Here is a 19305-nt window from a genome sequence, read left to right as displayed (position 1 = left end):
TAGGTATGGATGTAGCTGGTCTAGATAAAAACATATCAAAATTTACAATGAAAGATTAAGGATTAGGTAAAGGGGATCATACATGTAGAATTTTGCTTTAACCTTGTGCTCTGCATGCTATGTTTAGGTGAAGAAATAATGCTTGGTTTTAAATAAGCTGTTTTTTTGTCTTTTTAATCAACCACAGTCACAGGATTCTGAAGAAAAAAGCTTACAGGTGTCATTCATTTGTGCCAGTCAGATTAACATAGTTGTGAAATGGGGGATGCGGCCAAGATATCCTGTGGTAGGGTTGCATAGTTCCATCTAGAGAGAGGGGTGCAGGAAGCCAAGAGTGTCATCAAAGGCGTGCACAAAAACGGACTAAGGTGCAGCTTGCCTAGTAACGATGAATACTAAATAGGGGAGAGTGGGTCAATATAGGGAAACCAGTAGGATAAGTGAATAAGATTTGACTTGTAGGTAGGGAAAGAATTATACACCAGAGAGAGTGAATTCTGAGATATGAATAGTCTTGAAACTAAATCAGTTGCAATGAAAGGCTGTTTCAGCAGGTAAGGCTATTATCATAGAATCATAGACTTTAAGGTCAGAAGGGACCATTGTGATCATCTAGTCTGACCTGCACAATGCAGGCCACAGAATCTCACCCACCCAGTCCTGTATCAAAACTCTGTCTGAGCCATTGAAGTCCTCAAATTATGGTTTAAAGACTTCAAGATGCAGAGAATCTTCCGGCAAGTAACCCGTGCCCCACACTGCAGAGGAAGGTGAAACCCTCCCAGGGCCTCTGCCAATCTGCCCTGGAGGAAAATTCCTTCCCGACCCCAAATATGGTGATCAGCTAAACCCTGAGCATGTGGGCAAGACTCACCAGCCAGCACCCAGGAAAGAATTCTCTGTAACTCAGATCCCACCTCATCTAACATCCCATCACAGGCCATTGGGCATATTTACTGCTGATAGTCAGACTAATTAATTGCCAAAATTAGGCTATCCCATTATACCATCCCCTCCACAAACTTATTGAAAAGCCATGATCTGTTACACACTGTGAAGAAAAGCCAGTTTTTAAAGAGCATTTGTAATGTACAGGAAAATAAGCAATTGAGGAATTGGAGGCAAATGGGAGAATCTTTTAGAGTAGATCTTTCCCTTAATGCTGTGAAATAAGAAGGAAGTCAGTATAGATATCCAAGAATGAGCGGAGGAGATTTACATTCTCCACACGTGTACAAAGGAAGTTACTCAAACTCATGTCTTTCCAGAATTTGTCTGAAGATCAGAGGAAGGCCTGAATAACCAGTCTCAGAAGAGGGCTACTCAAGTGTTTCATATGGGCTATGTTCTGGAGACAGACATACCCATGACCTATTCAGATGGCTGCATGGTAGAGTTTGGATGATTTTACTATAGGGAAAATAACTTGCTTTCATGGTTCCCTAATTGTCTGTTTAAATTTTCCCAGCATAAAGGTAGTCTTGCTGATTCTTGTTTATAGAGTTTTATTCTAGGTTCTATCTCATTCTTTAAAACAAAGTAGTCTCTTGTAGTGGGAAAATGGATAAGTATTTAACTAACTTCATCTCACACTGCTACTGACCTATTCACGAGGATGCAAAACTAGGAAAATGCAGCTTGAAGCAGGCTTGGAAAACAAAAGCATCCAAAGAACAAACACTAAATTAGTAACACAGGTTAGCAAAATAACTGAAATATTTCCTCTTTTGAAGTTCTAATCTCCAAATTATCTCACCCACTCCTTTGTCTACAAAAATGAAAATGAGCTTGTGTGTTTAAATTTAATAAGGGTTGGACATTATCAAATAACAAACTTGAATTATTTAATCAGATTATTAATCAAAGATTAATTAGCACAATACAGAACACAGAAAGAAGACCTACTTTAGCAAGCCCTGTAGATGGTGAAGAGAAGTTAGTTTGTTCCCTTCCTTTGTACCTGGAGGAATGCTGACAGTATTCATTTCCCAAACTAACTTTCCAACCCTCTTTCATTTTATAAGGTCTGAGACAAACTCCTTTTTTGAGGGGAAAAATACTTTCCCATGATTTAATTTTACCATGTGTACTGTTTTTCTAATTACTTATGGAATTTCTTTTATGGTCCTCCATTTACCTGCTCGAGTAAAAAGGTGAATCTACAATCCCAGTTATTACCAACAGCTGCGCCAACCAACAGTTAATGAGTTAAATATCTTTCAAGGGTCATATCCATTATAAATAACAAGTATTTCTGAATCACCCAGTTTTGTTTATAACCTACTTCTGTAGACACTTCTCATTAGGTTGAGGGATCTCTTCTCTGTGCTCCAAGATTATATTAGTAAAATCAGAACAAAAAAGCTGAGTTAAAAGATTACATTTCATTTTTTGAGTTAATCTTCCCTTCACACATTAGATTCAGTTGAAGGACAAAACTTTAGTTTCAGCAAACAGGGCAATAAATATATAGATGCACCCAATAAAAGGCTTTTGGTTAGCATATAAAAGAATTACAGGAGTTTAACATCCAAAAATATGAACTAACTCTTGGCCAGATAGTCAAATGCAGAGCTTCATCTATCCTTCTCTCCCTATGATGGAATTTGTGTACTGTATTTCCTTGATAACCCCATGTGGCTGGCATAAATTTGCATGCCAAATTTCCCATTTAACTTAACATCAGATTACTAGAGCTGTCAGATGTGGCAAAAGAGTATGGGGGTTTTCTATTTTCATAGATTCAAAGGCCACAAAGGGGGTCTGTGATGATTTAGTCTGATCAGTATAACACAGGTTACAGAACTTCTCCTAAATAATTCCTAGAGCAGATCTTTTAGAAAAGCATCCAACCTTGATTTAAAAGTTGCCAGTGATGGAGAATCCACCATGACCTTGGTAAAGTATTCCAATGGTTAATTATTCTAATTTTTCAAAATGGATGCCTTATTTCCAGTTTGAATTTGTCCAGTCCAGCCACTGGATCATGTTGCACCTTTCTCTGCTAGACTGAAGAGTCCCTTCTCAAATATTATTTCCCATATAGACAGGCTGTAATCAGATAATCCCTAACCTTCACTTTAAGCTAAATAGATTGAGCTGCTTGAGTCTATCACTATAAGGCATGTTTTCTAATCCTGATTCAAATACTTAAATTCCAGGTTGTATAGGGGGAAATGTGAGATCTGAGTCAAGGAAGGAGGTGAAGGTCGTAGAGTTTTGGATGAGTGGAGCTCTTAACAATTAGTAAAGCATCAAAGATATTGAGAAAGTTATGATAATGTTAAATGCAGGCTTGATCTGAAAGAGGATGTAGGAGGCTGCGTAGGTAGATAGAAGACCATGAATAGCTTTGAGAAGACTAGATTTCATGTTGTGAAAAGAGCAAAAGCCAGGTTTGATACAATGAAGGTGGTTAGTTTTTGAAAGTGTGTTCTGTATTGCCTATTAACACTGATACTTGAAAAATGGGTAATAGAATGTCAGGAGAGTCTGGCTGCTTTAAAAATAGGTCAAAACTAAAAATGAACATGAAAAAGGGGTTAAATCTGGAAGTTAAGTTTGGCACAGTAACAAAGTAGTGCATCTTGTTGACCATAATATAGTACATAGTTGCAGATAATATACAATGTTACAACAAATAAGGTATTAATATAAACAATGTGGACTGATATATGTATGACACATTTTGTTGGGACACTTCATATAGAATAACAAAATGGTAAAGAGGAGGTTAATGTAAATCCCAGTATGATTTAAATGTGTTCCCATGTAATACACTAAAATTTTGCACTTACACCATTTATTGTAGTCACTGGTTGTGCCCACTGTAAAGTATAATGCTTACTCTACCAGGTGACTGTAAAAATGATGTGATCAACGTTTGTTTAGTTTCAGTAACTTCCAGCTCAAATTTGCTTAGTTTTCAAATAAAAAGCTGTTTCCAAGTTGCAAGGTCTGCACTATAACTGGCAACTGAGTCAAATTGTGCAACCTTATTGATGTCACTGGGGATGTACACATGAAACAGCAGTATTTGTTCCTACGTTTGGAACTATATTCATTCTCATGCATTAGTATTATTAAGTACAATGCTAGTCTATATCCGAGTAAGCTTTGCAGTGTCAACAGGAGTAAATGACAAGCTGACCATTTAAGTAGATATGACTGAATAAGAACAGGAATGATCTGTTTAATAAGAGTGCCATTTGTAGTTACTCTTCAGAGCACAAGTGCACCTCAAGGTTTTAACACAGCTTCTGCAATACACCCTTGTTTTTACAAGTTAATAATTTTCTTTAGCTTTCACCTTTGGACATGTTGTTTTGCATTTTTGGTCACTAGACAAAGGCATTTTTAATGTAAAGTTTGAGCAGTCTTTATAGTCAATTTTGAGTTTGGGAAAGTGGAGGTAAAATTTTTAACCACTTGTTTTAAGAGGGCTACAGCAGAAACAGCGGAGGTTAGTGAATAGGTATTGACATAGTCTTGCTAAGGAATACTGTCATTGCTTGATTTTTTTTTAAATTGGCCTTTTAAATATCAATAAACACTAGAAAAATCACTTCTGAACATGAGCAAGCTGAATGGCCATCTAAGAACTTAAAGAAGCTTTTCCTACTTTAGTAGGCTCATTAGCTCCTGTCTGAGCTTTATTAGCTCCTGTCTGAGATTAGGCAAGAATGGAGCAGTATGCATGTGGCAGTATCCTTCTCCCCCAAAAGGTGTCTATCAGAACAAGAAAATTATGGGTGTGGAAAGACCAGAAATCACTTGATTTTATGGGGTCTTAATTTTTTTCCTGAATTCTACAATATTCAGAATCAGTCTTCATGTTTTAAAGTTAGATGTAAGTGCCCACATCCAGCTGGAAACATTTAAATGTGAACACTGAATGTTTATATATATATAGATATAGATATAGATAGATATGTTTAAAGAAACTATAGATATATATAGTTTAAAGAAAATTACTGTGCAGAACCATCCCTTAATGCAACCTTAAGACTGTACAATTAATTTTAACTGTATGGAAGTGCAAAAATGAAGGTCTCAACAGCAGTCATCTCATTTGCACATAAGTAATGTTTTATATTCCTGCTTTTCCAGTTGAATCTGTAGCTTAATTTTTGTTTGTTTGTTGTGAAAGGTACATGATAATACATGTGCTCAAAGTGGATGAGTTAAGGCTGCTTTTATACACTGTGAGGGATAGCTCAGTGGTTTGAGCATTGGCCTGCTAAACCCAGGGTTGTGAGTTCAATCCCTGAGGGGGACATTTAGGGAACGGGGGTAAAAAATTGTCTGGGGACTGGTCCTGCTTTGAGCAGGGGGGTTAGACTAGATGAACTCTTGAGGTCCCTTCCAACCCTGATATTCTATGAACCCTTATGTTGCTCTAACAGTGTAAAAGACTCTTAAAGTAGGTATAGATTTAAACAAAAATTGGGCATGGTATATAGAAAACAATTTGTGCAATCATAGAAATGTAGGACTGAAAAGGACATGAGGAAGTCATCTAGTCCAGTCCCCTGCACTAAGGCAGGATCTAGATCATTCCTGATATATTTGTCCAACCTGTTCTTAAAATCTTCCAATGACGGAGATTCCACAACCTCCATAGGTAAATTGTTCCAGTACTCAACAACTCTTAGTTTTTCCTGAAGTCTGACCTTGTCATAAATATAAATGGAAGGGTAACAACCCTTATGTATGCAGTAACATAAAATCCCTCCTTGCCAGAGGTACAGAATCCCCTTACCTGTAAGGGGTCAATCAGTTCAATTAACCTAATTGGCACCTGACCAGAAGGACCAATGGGAAAAGAAGATACTTTCAAATCTGGGATAGTAGTCAGAGGGCTGAATGATCCTCGACAATCCCTCCATAATGTCTTGGTATCCGAGGTTTTGTTTGTGCTCTCTTTGTTTGTTCCTTCTTGAACAAAGAGAGAGGCCAGGGCAGGAAAAAAAAAATCTCCTAAAAACAGACCTGAAATGAGCATCTAAGATTACAAAAATTGTAAGTAAAGCAAGGAAATGCATTAGATTATCTTTTGTTTTAGCTTATGAATTTTGCCTATGCTAAAAGGTAATTTCATTCCTGTTTTGTAACTGGAAAGCAGAGTCAGAGAGGAATCTTCTGTGTTTTAAATCTTTGTATCTACTCTGTAAAGTAACCTTCCATCCTGATTTTGCAGGTGTGATTCTTTTACTTTTTTTTAAATAAAATGATTCTTCTAAGAACCTAATTGATTTTCAGTGTCCTAAAAACCAGGGATTTGGTCTGTGCTCACATTGTAACCAATTGGTTAGTATACTATTCTCAAGCCTCCCCAGGAAAGGGGGTGAAGGGGTTTGGGGGGATATTTTGGGGGATAGGGCTCCTCCCTGAATGTTTGTTAAAATCACTTGGTGGTGGCAGCAATACCATCCAAGCACAAGGAAAGAAATTTGTGCCTTGGGGGGAAGTTTTTAACCTAAGTTGGTGGAATATAAGCTTAGGGGGTCTTTCATGCGGGTCCCCATATCTGTACCCCAGAGTTCAGATTGCAGAGGGAACCCTGGCAGACCTAAATCTCCCTTTCTGCAATTTAAGCCCATTACTACTTGTCCTGACCTTTGAGGATAAGAACAATTTATCACCCTCCGTTTTATAACAACCTTTTATGTATCAAGACTGTTACCGTGTCCTCCCTTAGTCTTCTCTTCTCCAGACTAAACAAACCCATTTTTTTTCATTCAATCTTTCCTCGTAGGTCATGTTGTTTAGACCTTTAATTATTTTTGTTGCTCTTCTCTGGACTTTCTCTAGTTTGTCCACCTCTTTCCCAAAGTGTGGTGTCCAGAACTGGATGCAGTTCTCCAATTATCAGTATTGAATGAAGTGGAAGAATTACTGCTCTTGTCTTGCTTACAACACTCCTGCTGACACATCCCAGAATGATGTTTCCTCTTTTTGCAACAGAATTACACTGTTGACTCATTTTGTTTGCGATCCACCATAACTGTTAGATCCTTTTCTGAACTACTCCTTCCTAGGCAGTCATTTCCCATTTTCTATTTGTGCAATTGATTGTTCCTTCTTAAGTGGAGTACTTTGCATTTGTCCTTACTGAATTTCATCCATTTACTTCCGACCATTTCTCCAGTTTGGCCAGATCATTTTGAATTCTAATTCTGTTCCCCACAGCACCTGCAAACCATCCTAGCCACCCCTTAACCTCTTTGTCAGTTTTGCCTTCAGGCTTCAACAATGCCTACTTCACAAGGCTTTGAAGAGTAGTTAATGTGGTTTGAACATGGGAGGAGCTATACTGATTATATTATGTTCTTACACAAAGTTTGGCTGTGCAATCTTAATTACTAATTTCCAAGTTACCAATTGCTTGTTGTTTATAATAACTTTATTCAGTACACTTTGTAGTTGAAATTCTCAGCTCTACATCAGTGCAACTTCTTCTGAGAATGTCTTAGTTTTTTTAAAGAAAGTAATTAAAAACATTTATGGAAACTGCATAGACTGACTTCTCAAAGTATTTTCCTAGAATTGTAAAAGGTTGTGTAAATCAGTGTTTTTCAAAGTTAAGGTCACGACTCAGTACTTGGTCGTGGCATGTAAGTCATTGGGTCGCTTTGCTCAGCACCCAGACACCCTAGCATCTCTGGTCAGCACTGCCGACTGGGATGTTAAAAGTCTCATCGGCGGTGTTCCCCAGCTAAGGCAGGCTAGTGCCTACCTGCTCCAACACCGCGCTGTGCCCCGGAAGCAGCCAGCAGCGGGTCCGGCTTCTAGGCAGGGGACTACAGGGCTCTGTGCACTGCCCCCTCCTCAAGCACTCCCATTGGCCTGGAACTGGCCAATGCGAGCTGGCGGGGGAGAGGAGGCCTGTGAGAGAGAGCCACATGGAGCTGCTTGCATGCCTCTGCCTAGGAGCCGGACCTGCTGCTGGCTGTTTCCATGGTGCAGCGTGGTCTGCAGCGCCAGGACAGGCAGGAAGCCTGCCTCTGCACCCTGGCTGTGCCACTGACTGGGAGCCGCCGAAGGTAAGTCCGTGCCCCAATCCCTGGCTGCCCCAATCCTGGAACCCCTTCCTGCACCCCAAATCCCTCATCTCTGGCCCTACCCCAGAGCCTGCACCTCCAGCCCTGAGCCTCCCCAAACCTGGAGCTCCTCCTGCACCCCAAAGCCCTCATCCCTGGCCCCATCCCAGAGCCTGCACTCTCAGCTCAGAGCCCTGACCTCCTCCCACGCCCCAAACCTCTCATCCTCAGCTCTGTTGGGTCACTGACCCAGCATCTGAAATTAGAACATAGAAATAGTACAAACCCCAGAGCCTAGACTATTTTGTGGAACAGGCAGAGACCAGTAGGGACCAAGAAACACCAATGCCTCAGGCCCCTGCAAAGGCTAAATTCTGTCAAATGACCTTTACTGCAAAGGCAGTAAAGGCAACCCCTCTTCTCTCTCACCCCCACCCCATCACTGCCAATCTGATCTGGGGAAAATTCCTTCCCCACCCTACCTCTGGTGATCAATTAGCCCCTGTTCATATGACCAAGAACTGGTGAGCCAAACATGTGAAGAGAGAGGCTGTAATTATTAGGTGGCTCTTTCCTCCCAAGGGCCAGGACAAGTAGCCATGTGACCAAAAAAACAACAACCCCCCACCATGGTATGAAGCCCTTGTGTACAGCTGTAGCAGGGTTGAGGTGAGAGTCCGGAAGGGGTCTGGACTGCCCTCCGCCTTCCCTCTGAGGATGGTGGCACGGGGAGTGCCTGGCCTATGCCTGTTGCGCTTGTGCAGAACTGAACTCAGCCCGAAACTAAAGGCTCCGAAAGGAGAGTCTTTGGGCTTGTCTCCCTGTACAGAGCTCCAGCCCTGTACCTCTGCTACATGCTCCTACCCCCATGGGAGAGCTGCTCCCCTGGCACAGTTAATCCAGCTCCCTCCCCGAGAGGTGGTAGTTCCAGCGGACAGGGCTGGCTATAGGCGGGGTTAGGCTCCTTCCCACCCCTGCACAACAGCGTTATAGCGCTGTGGGTCTGAAGCGCAGACCTGCCCTTTGTCCTTGAACCTCCACTCTCGGTGCAGAGAGAGGGGCTGGGCCGATTGCCCTGCTGGTGGGAGGCGACGTGGGGGTGTATCACCCTGACCGTGGGGCAGAAGCTGCTCGGGGTTGGGATCAGGGTTGGGGTCCCCCCGCTCCAGCCGGCTCCTTCCCCGCAGCAGCGGTCGAGCGGCCTCCAGGGGCGGGGCTTAAGCAGGGGGCGGAACTATAGTGCCGGGAGGTGCCTGTTTCCGGCCGGGCCCCGTTAGCTGCTGCTCCCAGGCGGCCCATCAGGGGGGCTGTTTACAGCCGCGCACGCAGGTTGTAGACGCGTCGTCCCTTCCGCCGGCTGGTTGTCAGGGTTGCGCGAGCCGGGGAGCGCGGGGGCTGCCAACGGCCCGGCGCCGGCTGCCGCTGGGCGGACGATGGGGCTGAGCGAGCGGGAGCGGGCCGGGTGCCGGGCCCTGCTGGAGCAGATGGCGACGGACGAGCTGATGGCGCTGACGGACACGATCACCAACCGCCTGGTGCTGCCGCAGAGCCGGCAAGGTGGGTGGGGCGGGGCCGGGGCCGGGGCCGGCTGTGCGGGAGGGGCGGGCCCTAGCGCTAGCTCCGCCCCCTTTGGCTGGGGCTCGGGCTCGCGCCTGGGGCTGCCCCGTGTCTCCGGCCCGGAGCCGCGATCGCCCCGCCCCGCCCCGGTCGCCGCGGCTGCCCCGGGCGTTTGGCTTCTGGCCCCGCCCTGTCACGGGCTCTGCCGCTGCTCAGTCTCGCTCCGCCCGTCTCTTGTGTGCGCGCCGGAGGGCGGGGGCTGGTCCGCGGCCCGGGCTCCTAGGCGCGGCCGCAGCACAAAACGAGCGAGCTGCGAGCAGCACGCGCCCCGCCCCGCCCCGTCAGCCCCATGCGGCGGGCTGCCCCCCCCCGCCGCCAAAGCGTCTCGCGCTTCGGCTGGTCAGCTGCTGCCGCGCTCCTTTAACGAGTGTGAAAGGGCGTGTGGGAGCCAGGGCCGGGACGAGGGTGAAACCTTTGTGATCTATTATGCACGTGTTGGTACCCAGCTGTTGACTTCACGCAGCTCATTAAGTAATCGCATCACTCAGATGCCTGTGCTTTTCAAACATGAGGCAGTATTTAAATAGGAAACACGGGGGGTAAATGGACTTTCTAGATTTTTTTTTCATTTTATAAGTAGATTTCTGATATTCTCAAAGAAAATAATAATTCACATTCACAATTCCTTGATTGGGTAAATGCCATAGCTGTTTTCATAGCTCAAAATTACACTATGTATGAGCCCTCCAGACTTCATTTGATTGTATCCCTGTTTAGAGCCTCTTTCCTCCGTGGATCTTTCTGTGCGTTAAGCTTGTTTTTTATTAGTGTATTGTGGTGGTATCCGAACAGCATCAGTACTCCATTATGCTAGGCTCTACACAAGCAGGAGAGATGTTCATACCAAAATCAGCGTTCAGTGAGTAAAATCATGGATTGCTCTCCTCTGGGAGGCATTCAGACTTCTGAACAAATTACCAAGATAGTCAACACTTACCGTCCTCTATGTTTGACAATGGTTGGAGTTAAAAGCCTTTTCATCCTTTATGAAGTAGTGTGTGTCTCATGTAAATTCTGTGTCCTTTAAAAAAAGTAGAGGGGGAAAGGGTAAGGAGCAGGTGTGCATTACAGCTAACTGGAATACCAGTTAATGCTGCTGCTGACATGAGTAACTTCTGCTCTCAGTTGTTGAAAGAAACATGCACAGTCAGGTGGTAAATAAGTTACTAGCCCATAGGGCAAAGTATCTCTCATTTGTACATTTTCCACCCTTTTTGTGGACTCATTTTGATTTATGTGACTGTTTTGCTTTGCTTTAACTTAAGGATTTTTGTAGTATTTGTAGAATACGATAAGGATAAGTAAAAGTTTGCTTTAACTAAACAGTTGTTTCCTAAATATAAGGTGTTCTAAGTCAAACACTAAAGTGCTTGATGTGTAACATCAGCCAAAATTAGAATTGGCTACTTTGACTTCTTTAAAGGCCAAATTTGAGCTTGTAATATTTTCTAACTGAGCAATAAACCCCTGAAAAATAAGGGTTTCCAATAGTAACGTGCTTTCTGTCAGAAAATTATATATAAAAAATGGTACCTTCCTACATAGTACAGTGCACCCCACTGGATCTTAAATATTTGGTTATTGTACATTATAAACATTTCTACTTTCATCAGCCTTCACACCTTTATGGCTTATGGAAGGCTAATCTCACTGAAGTGTGTTCTGTTTATTGCTGGCAGAATCACCATCTAAGTTCTGATTCTAGAAATCTGCATTGTTGACATGTGAGGTAAAGAACACAGCTTTTAAAATCCCAATTTGAGTTTACAGAACTGGCTGGCAGTTAACCAAAATGTTCTGTATTATAAATTGATAAAATGTAAATAGGGAAGTCACTGGAGGCAAGCAGACATTAGAACACTGGGATTTCCCTCTTAAAGATATACTTTTCTGACTGTAACCTCACAGAAAAAAGTACATATCCAGGCTAATAAAATAATTATAGATTGATTAAAAACTCAACTGTTGAGAATGACCATAAAAGGCCCTCTATTCTGTTAAATTCTCCTCTCTCCTTCAACCCTGTACCTATAGTGTTCCTTTCCTGGAAATCAAAGGAGCCTTGCAGTATGTTCTGAAGGACATCATATCCAGGTTTAGTCAGACCAATGGTGGAAGTGACTTCAGATTTGATTCAAATGATCACAACTGTTACAGTATCATTGGGGGGTGGAGGAAGTTGGCGGTATCAAGAGCTAAATAATTTAGGTCAAAGCCAACTTAAATATTAACGCAAAATAAGTTGTTAGCTAATGCATCTCAGTGAACATGTGCAGGGCGCCCTTTGCCTGAAATAAGTTGGCTGCTGTGTACTGCAGTAGCTGGAGTTTCCAGATTGTTTGAAAGTGTAGCCCCATTTGGAGCACATTCTGTGAGTGGCAAGATAAACATTCTAAAAGGGTTATCCTTTTTGACAAGCTCAGATAAAGCCCCTTTGGCAGTCACTGGACATCCAGAAAGAACTGGGGGCTCCAGCAAGACTCTCTGCTTGCATGCATGATTAATACATGCAAGCAGAGAGTTTGAGCCAGTGGAGTTGTTACAGCCAGGTTGCTTCCACAGCCTATAAGCATTTGTCTCTGTCTTGCATGGTTTGAGTTTCATCTAGACCCATGTGAATTATTTTTCCAGCAAATAATCAGTTTGTCCAAAAATGCAATTTCAGGGCACCAAAACCGTTAGTATATTAGGGAAGAATTTGGTGAATAGTTCTGGCTGGAAAAAAGAGAATTTGTTTGAAAAATCAAAACTGTATTGACTGTTTTGAACAATTTTTTGACTTTTTGTTTTAAAATGTTTTGTTTAGGAATTTAGCTTTACTTACTAAAATGGTGAGAAACACCCAAAATATGGGTAGGGAGGGAAAATCTTTTTGAGTTTAAAAAAAAAAATGTTTAATCCAAAATGAATGAATATATATATATATATATATATTCATTTTGGATTAAACATTTTTTTTAACTCAAAAAAAGAAAATATATATATATATATATATATATATATATATATATATATATATATATATATATATATATATATATATATATATATATATGTTTTCTTTTTGGTGAGGAAAGTTTTTAAAAAAATCAGTTTAGGTTTGAACTCATTTTTGGGGGATCATCAAATCAACCCCCAAACAAACTGTTCAGCTCTAGTTTCAGCCAGTTAGGTCTGATTCAAGCATCAGTTTCTGGTAGGCCATTGAGGCAAAAGATCAATTTCAGGCTTTTCCGTATGGCCTGCTGAATGCCTTTCAACCATATTTGCATGAGTTTGTTACTGATCATCACATCTGAAGAAGTGGGTATTCACCACACAGCTCATGCATGCAGAAGAACGCTTAGTCTATAAAGGGTGCCACAGGATTCTTTTGCTTTTAGAGAGAGAGACACACACTACTACCTCTGATACTGAGGAAAATGTTCAAGTTGAAATTTTTACTTTAGTTAGAAAATCAACAGATTGGTTTTCTAATGAGAGAAGCAGTTGCTGACTTAACTTTCTTTATTTCCAGAAGCCATTCATGCAATTATAGTTTACAGTCAAAGTGTAGAAGAACTCTTGAAACGAAGAAAAGTCTATCGAGAAATAATTTTTAAATACCTGGCAAATGAAGGAGTTGTGGTGCCACCTTGTTCTGAAAAACACCAGCTCATTCATCATGCAAAGCAATACTGGAGTGGGCAGCTGACAGATCGTGTTGCAGAGACAGAGGATATTAATCCGAATAAACAGGTGAGTTTTATGTTCTGAAAGGCCTAAAAATATTGCCTGTGTGGAATAGCTATTGCTTGTAAGTTCACTGACTTTTTTTTCTCAGCCAAACTGAGATGGTTGTGTTTTCCTGTGTTTGTAGTGGAACTGAAATTTTTCTTGGTTTAAAAGTGTCAATTAATTTAAAAAAAATCCTCTCATATTTGCACAATGAATCTTATATCTGGAAATTCTGTAACTGTCTTGATAGATAAAATGCCCTTTGTTTGTTGGTGTCTGAGTACGTAATTAACGTGTTGTGTCTTCCTCACAACAACTGACTTTGAATTGCAATGAGTGGAATCAGTAGGTCACAAATTAAGACAAAATAGTACATCAGAGTCTGGATAATTCTAAAGATGGACGTGTGACTGCCACAGAGTTAATGGACATGAGACGCTCCATAAGCGTCAAGGTCACAAATGTTCTGAGAAGTGTTCTGAAAGTTTAGTCTCAATTGTTGGGAAAATAAACTATGCGTCTCTCGCTCGCTCGCTCTATTTGTTTTTTAAGCTCCCCATCTCCCACTTTGCCAAGCGACAATAGCACCAAAACAGCACTGCTGCCCTTAGTTTTTAACTAACAGGTCACATGACAAATCATTTTGTTAGATGCTCCAATAGCTGTTAACTTTTTGCAAGCCATCTTCCTTTCCATTCCTGGTATCTAAGGAAAGTGGAGAGTGAAATGCACGATGGATGTTGAAAAACTGTAACTCTTCTGAAACTTTAGGATTGGTGGCAGTGCTACCGTTGCTACTGAACAGGTCTCTTTCAAACCTCTGCTTAATATGATGTGACTAGATTTGCCTCATTATCAAAAAGTTTGTGGGTGATCTGAACTTCCTCCTCGTTGTATTTTGCAATATATATATTTTTTTGTTTGGTTTTTTTAAGTTTATCATCATTCTTGGATCTAAAGTTTCTAATTTAAGCAGTTATGTGACTCAAAGACATAATGGTCACCAAATGGTCTGACTGTCAAAGAGCTCTGTAGCTACTGATGTGCAGCTTTGCTGACTTATTCCCTTGAGGGAAGTAATTTGTCATGTATAAATGCTACTGTTTAAGTGGCAAAAATATAATTGCTGTTGTGCACAACGCTCACTGCCCCCACAGAATTTACAATCTAAAAGACAGACCCAGAAGATGGGACATGCTAAGGAACCTAGTTATTCTGTTGTCTCAGTAATGTACCATACTGTAAAGCTTGTGTTATTGTGACTCTGTTTTGGAAGCTTTCTATAAAGCAGCAAGAGTGAAAACAACTTGCAATATTTAAGAAAGTGAAGGATAGGTGACTGGAAATTAGATACAGTAAAAGTAAAGTGAGTTAAGTACTCATTCGGAGAAATGCAGAAAGAATGGGAAATTCAGCTGTGCTTTATGGTCAGGCTTCTCCTTCCACTTATCCCTTGCGGCCGGAGTAGGGGTGAGAAGTCATGGCATCATAAATCTGGAGTATATATTTAATCTAAAATATGAAATTCAAACACAGAAGTTATTACCCGAACTTGATTCCAGAAGTTAATGATCACGACCTTAGCAGAAGCTTAGTTGAACTTGCTTCTGGCTTGGCCTGCTTTTAAGGAATGCTGTTAATTGGCAAGTACCAGAGGATGTAGATGTGTGTTGTTGGTATCTCACTCAACAAATGCAGACAAAAAAATGAGCAATTCATCCTACAGATCTAATTCCTGTTTGGAACGTGGGCTTGGCATTATTAGGTTAGAACTTATTGGAAAATTAAGGATCTTTTTCTCACAAAGTTTCAGTCATTAAAATATTCAGTTAAAAAACCAGCCTGTATTGTAAGAGAAAGCAAAGGATATGTCCCTAAAAACAAAGTTGGTTCGAAAGGTGCGCCTACCTGGGAGACAAATGGATAACTGTCTAGTCCTCCTCTATACAGTTCCCTGACTTGCATGAATTCACTCTCCCTTTATCTGGGAAAGTATTTATTTTCTCTAGATGACAGAAAACTTCCTTTTCTGAATCCCAGTATCAGCCAAAGGTATCTTTAAAAGTAACCTGCCAGTCTACTTAAAGTATAACAACTTATTTCCCAAATATTTGTCTTCATATTTCTTCCTCCTCTGCACACGGTAACACACACAGCCATAAAACACAAAGATTCTAATGTTCAGTGTCCCCCAATAGCTTTCTTAACCATTGCTATTCTTGGTTTCATTTTATTACATTTATTGCAATTTATCCCTATTCTGTCCTCAATGAGATCTTCCCCTTACTACTGGCTACGTATAACAACTTAGTTTCTGCTTTCATCCCCATCATTCTCAGCTGCATTTGCAGGACAGACTGCAGCCTCGCCGGGCTGCTTCAAGGAAATAACCCTTCAGGTTAGTATTGGTTTGGTCCCTTTATTTCTAATATTTAGCAGTTACATAGGTTCCTCCTCTGTAGGTCTTAGAAATGCTTTGCAAAGGCAGGTAAGTTTAATTTCCACCTGTAAAAACAGGGAAACCAGGGATACAGAAGTTAAGTGATTTGCCCAAGATACACAGTGAATTAGTGGAGAACCTAGTATTAACACTGTCCTCTGCTCTTTCTGTTGGACCATGCTGCCTTGAGATTTTTAAACAAATTAAATTTAGTTTGTGTGAGGAGCTGTGTTGATCTCTTCAGACTATTCTTTGTATTCTTTCATGCTGGCATGTTTGTTTTGGGCTACTATTTTAAAATATTTTTTCCAGTAGACTTAGTGCTGATGAAAGGGTGCAGTAATGATACCCTTAGAGACTATGATTTGGACACTTTTCTATTAAAAACATGGTGAAGATCAGACTCCCTTCAAATAGGCGACCAGACAGCTTTCCGGTGGTACTGACTTTCTGTCAGTAACAAAACCAATCTAGGTTCAAATAGGTAATCTAGAGGTGAAAAGTTTTATATCCCAATAATCCTCTGAGCTATCCAGTTCTTCCTGGGTTACTGATTTTCTTTTTGTTAGCATCTTCTACTGCCTTGAGTTGAAATAGCAGGTAGGTTCTGAGATACTCCAGCAGCTTCAAATGTTGCGTCAAGGATGCACACAGAATGACTGATACTGATCAGGATTGGATGTGTTCATCTGGTCATTTGAGGGTCCAAAGCATAAAGGCAGCTTGCTAGTATCTGTCAAAGACAAATACAAGGGAGACATTGAGGATAGAGTTAATTACTGTGGCCACCTTTAGTATGAGAAGTGCTACCATTGCTCCCAAGTAAATAGAGATATTTGTTTGTTGAAGATACGTATTGTAAGCCATTTGGTTCTGTATTTTATCTTGGTTTGACAAGGCATTGCCATAATCTTAGGTTTTAAGTGTAAATCTTAGCTAGAATTTACTTGTATAGACAACTCCTTTTTACACAGCAAGACTAAATCATACTCTTTAGAAACTGTGTGAAAAATCTTGGCACCATTGAAGTAAGTGGTAGAACTGCCATTGACTTAAACTGAGCTAGGATTTCATCCAGAGTTGTTGAGAAAGGTACTTAAAGTTGGTTTGAGTAATAAGCTCATTTCTCTTAAAAGTAACTACTTCAAGTACTGTATTTCTAAAGTGACTATTAAGGATATTTCTGGGCATCAGCTATGGACAAGCACACAGAATCTTCATTATTTAAGAAGAGATGTTTAGGTTTGACTTCCTTGCTTTATTCCTTTTCAAGCATTCTGTCTGAAAAACTCAAAGATGTGTGTATAGTAAGTAGCAAGTTTCTGTATTAAAGGCTGCTAAAATCTTTTAAGAAAAATAAGTGCTGCTTTTTTCTTTGATTACAGAGCTATGAACAGAGACCAAAACAACAGGAAGAGAATGATTGGAACAGACTAGGAAGAGAATTCTGTCAGTGGTTCTTTGAACTTCTCAACTCTCAGCATCCTTTGGGGAGACAATCCAAAGAACAGTGGGGACCACAGCATTTCTGGGAGGATGTCAAACTGAAATTTTGTTACAACACGTTAGAAAAAAACATGGAAGAATACGTTGGTGCAGAATTGGTGAGCCTCCGTTTACTCTCATTGGTGAAAGAGGAGTATCTCTTACTGAACCCCAACTTGGGTGCTGGTGGACTGAAGTGTGTAATTTCTCCACATGGATTAGTAGTGGTGGCGGTAGCTGGCACAGTACATAGAGGCAACATTTGCTTGGGCATCTTTGAACAAATCTTTGGACTCATCCGCTGTCCAGTTAGCGAGAATACCTGGAAAATAAAATTAGTGAACCTTAAAATAGTTGGAGAAAATGCTCTGGAGCCTGGGACACAAGTGCAAAAGCCTTCCATAAAATATGAATCGAATGAACTGCGAGAGCTATATGATGGGAAAGAACTGAGCTTGGTTGAACCTCGAATTCTGAGCAATGTGCGTACAGAATTGGAATAACAATTGTTTGAAGAACAATACAGCAGTTGTAGTGAATTCTTGAATGTTTAAATGACTTCAGACTTGTGGTGATGTCTGTTTCTTTAGTCAGGTTTGCTAAGTTGATGACATGCCAAAGTACTGAGTGAAATACACTTAAAGAGCCCCACTGCTTTTGGGCACCCGTCCTCCATACTAACATGTAATTGAAAAAGTTGCTTCAGGACTTAGAACTGCACAACACAACACATATTTAGAAATGAAATAACTTTATTTTTCTTTCTATTTTATGTGTTCTTCACATCACATAAGTCCACGGGGACTTAAATAGCATATGGTGCTTCTCCCAAGGCCACGAGTTAGAGTTGGACCCCAATTGTGTTGGAAAGTCGTTGCCTTCAGGTGGCCACTTAAAAGTGCATTAGGATTCTTGGTCTAATTTCTTAATGGGCCCATAACCCCCACAAAACTGGCAGCCTTGTTGGCAGTTCCAGGGGAGAAGTCAAGTACTGAATGCATGAAGAGAATTTTCCTCTTTGTTCTAAAATTGATTCCTTCACTAAAAAATAGAGAGAACTTAATAAGATGATGTGGGGAAGCTAGCCCTGCCGCTGACAATGCTTTTCCTGTTCTGAACTGATAGTTAAGTTTCCAGTGTTGTCATTTATTTTCCATTTTCCAGTAGCATTTACCTCACTTCTGCAATAAAAAACCACCCTGCTCCCAAAATTAAATGGTTGCCATTGCATCCATTTCTTGCATTGACTCTCTGAGGGATCAAGGGGTTAACAGTAGAATTTAGTCAATCAATTTAAGCTTTATATAAAGCCAGATGTTTTGATAGGATATTTGTTTTGTATACAACTTACAGGAGAGTTTAATGTAACAGCTTACATGTGGTGGTTCCTGTACGTTCTCTCAAAATCAAGAATTGTACCCAATTACCGCAGACTTATTAAACTGGATATGTCAGGTTTTTAAAACACGGAAGCTGGAACAAGAAGTAGTTTTTCCAGATAAGCTTGCTCTTCCATTGGCACAAGTAATAGCAGTTCAGGGGTTAAAGGGAATTCAGGTAACTTCAATAACTACACTTTTCTGTTTTCTTAATGTGTTTAAAAGTAACACAAAAGATCACATAAAATCGTTTCTGTTTACTTGCTTCGAGTATTTGACAGTTGTTTGTCTAGTCAATTTCATTATTTCTCCAATAATTATTTCCTATTTGTGTGGTCTATCACACAGCGTGGGAGAGAAGTTTGCACTTTAAAGAAATGCTTAAATGTGGTTAAAACTAGTAAAAAGTAGCAGAAAGACACGAGGCAGGTGTGATGCCTAAAAACAGCTCTCAAACTCACTTTTGTGAACCAACTGATTTCTAGTTGTCCCTTTAACAACAACAAGATTTGTTTAAAAAGAATGTGATTATATACTGAGTGAAGGACAGTGTTTGAAACATTGTTTCCTAGTGAACTGTTGAAGTAATTAAGAAAAAAGTAGCTTTCATTCTTACATTCCTTTG

General features: G+C 40.8%; 1 protein-coding gene and 1 long non-coding RNA gene across 4 annotated transcripts in view; one reads left to right on the top strand and one right to left on the bottom strand.

Annotated features, from left to right (window-relative positions):
* The window catches only part of LOC120397711, a 36563-nt gene extending 25283 nt beyond the window's left edge, over positions 1-11280 (bottom strand). The window contains exons 1-3 of one of the 2 annotated variants that reach the window (XR_005593951.1): positions 11193-11280; positions 10597-10680; positions 10344-10476 (exon numbers count right to left, since the gene is read on the bottom strand). This is a non-coding gene — a long non-coding RNA (uncharacterized LOC120397711). Of the gene's footprint in view, positions 1-10343; positions 10477-10596; positions 10681-11192 lie in introns of those variants that run through there. The other variant, XR_005593954.1, reaches the window with a different exon arrangement.
* C1H3orf38 (chromosome 1 C3orf38 homolog) lies at positions 9368-17871 on the top strand. Of its 2 annotated transcripts, none has more exons than XM_039523998.1 (3): positions 9368-9599; positions 13177-13397; positions 17202-17871. In XM_039523998.1, the coding sequence occupies exons 1-3, from the start codon at positions 9476-9478 to the stop codon at positions 17802-17804; spliced, it is 948 nt and encodes a 315-aa protein (XP_039379932.1). In that variant the 5' UTR covers positions 9368-9475; the 3' UTR covers positions 17805-17871. The 2 variants fall into 2 exon arrangements, with proteins under 2 accessions (XP_039379932.1, XP_039379940.1); XM_039524006.1 differs by lacking the exon at positions 9368-9599 and adding an exon at positions 10380-10518.
* The last annotated feature ends 1434 nt before the right edge of the window (positions 17872-19305 follow it).

The sequence above is a fragment of the Mauremys reevesii genome, linkage group 1 (assembly GCF_016161935.1).
Source record: "Mauremys reevesii isolate NIE-2019 linkage group 1, ASM1616193v1, whole genome shotgun sequence".
NCBI lineage: Eukaryota > Metazoa > Chordata > Testudines > Geoemydidae > Mauremys > Mauremys reevesii.
Note: the sequence above shows the minus strand (reverse complement) of the source record. Positions and strands in the feature narration are given on the sequence as shown.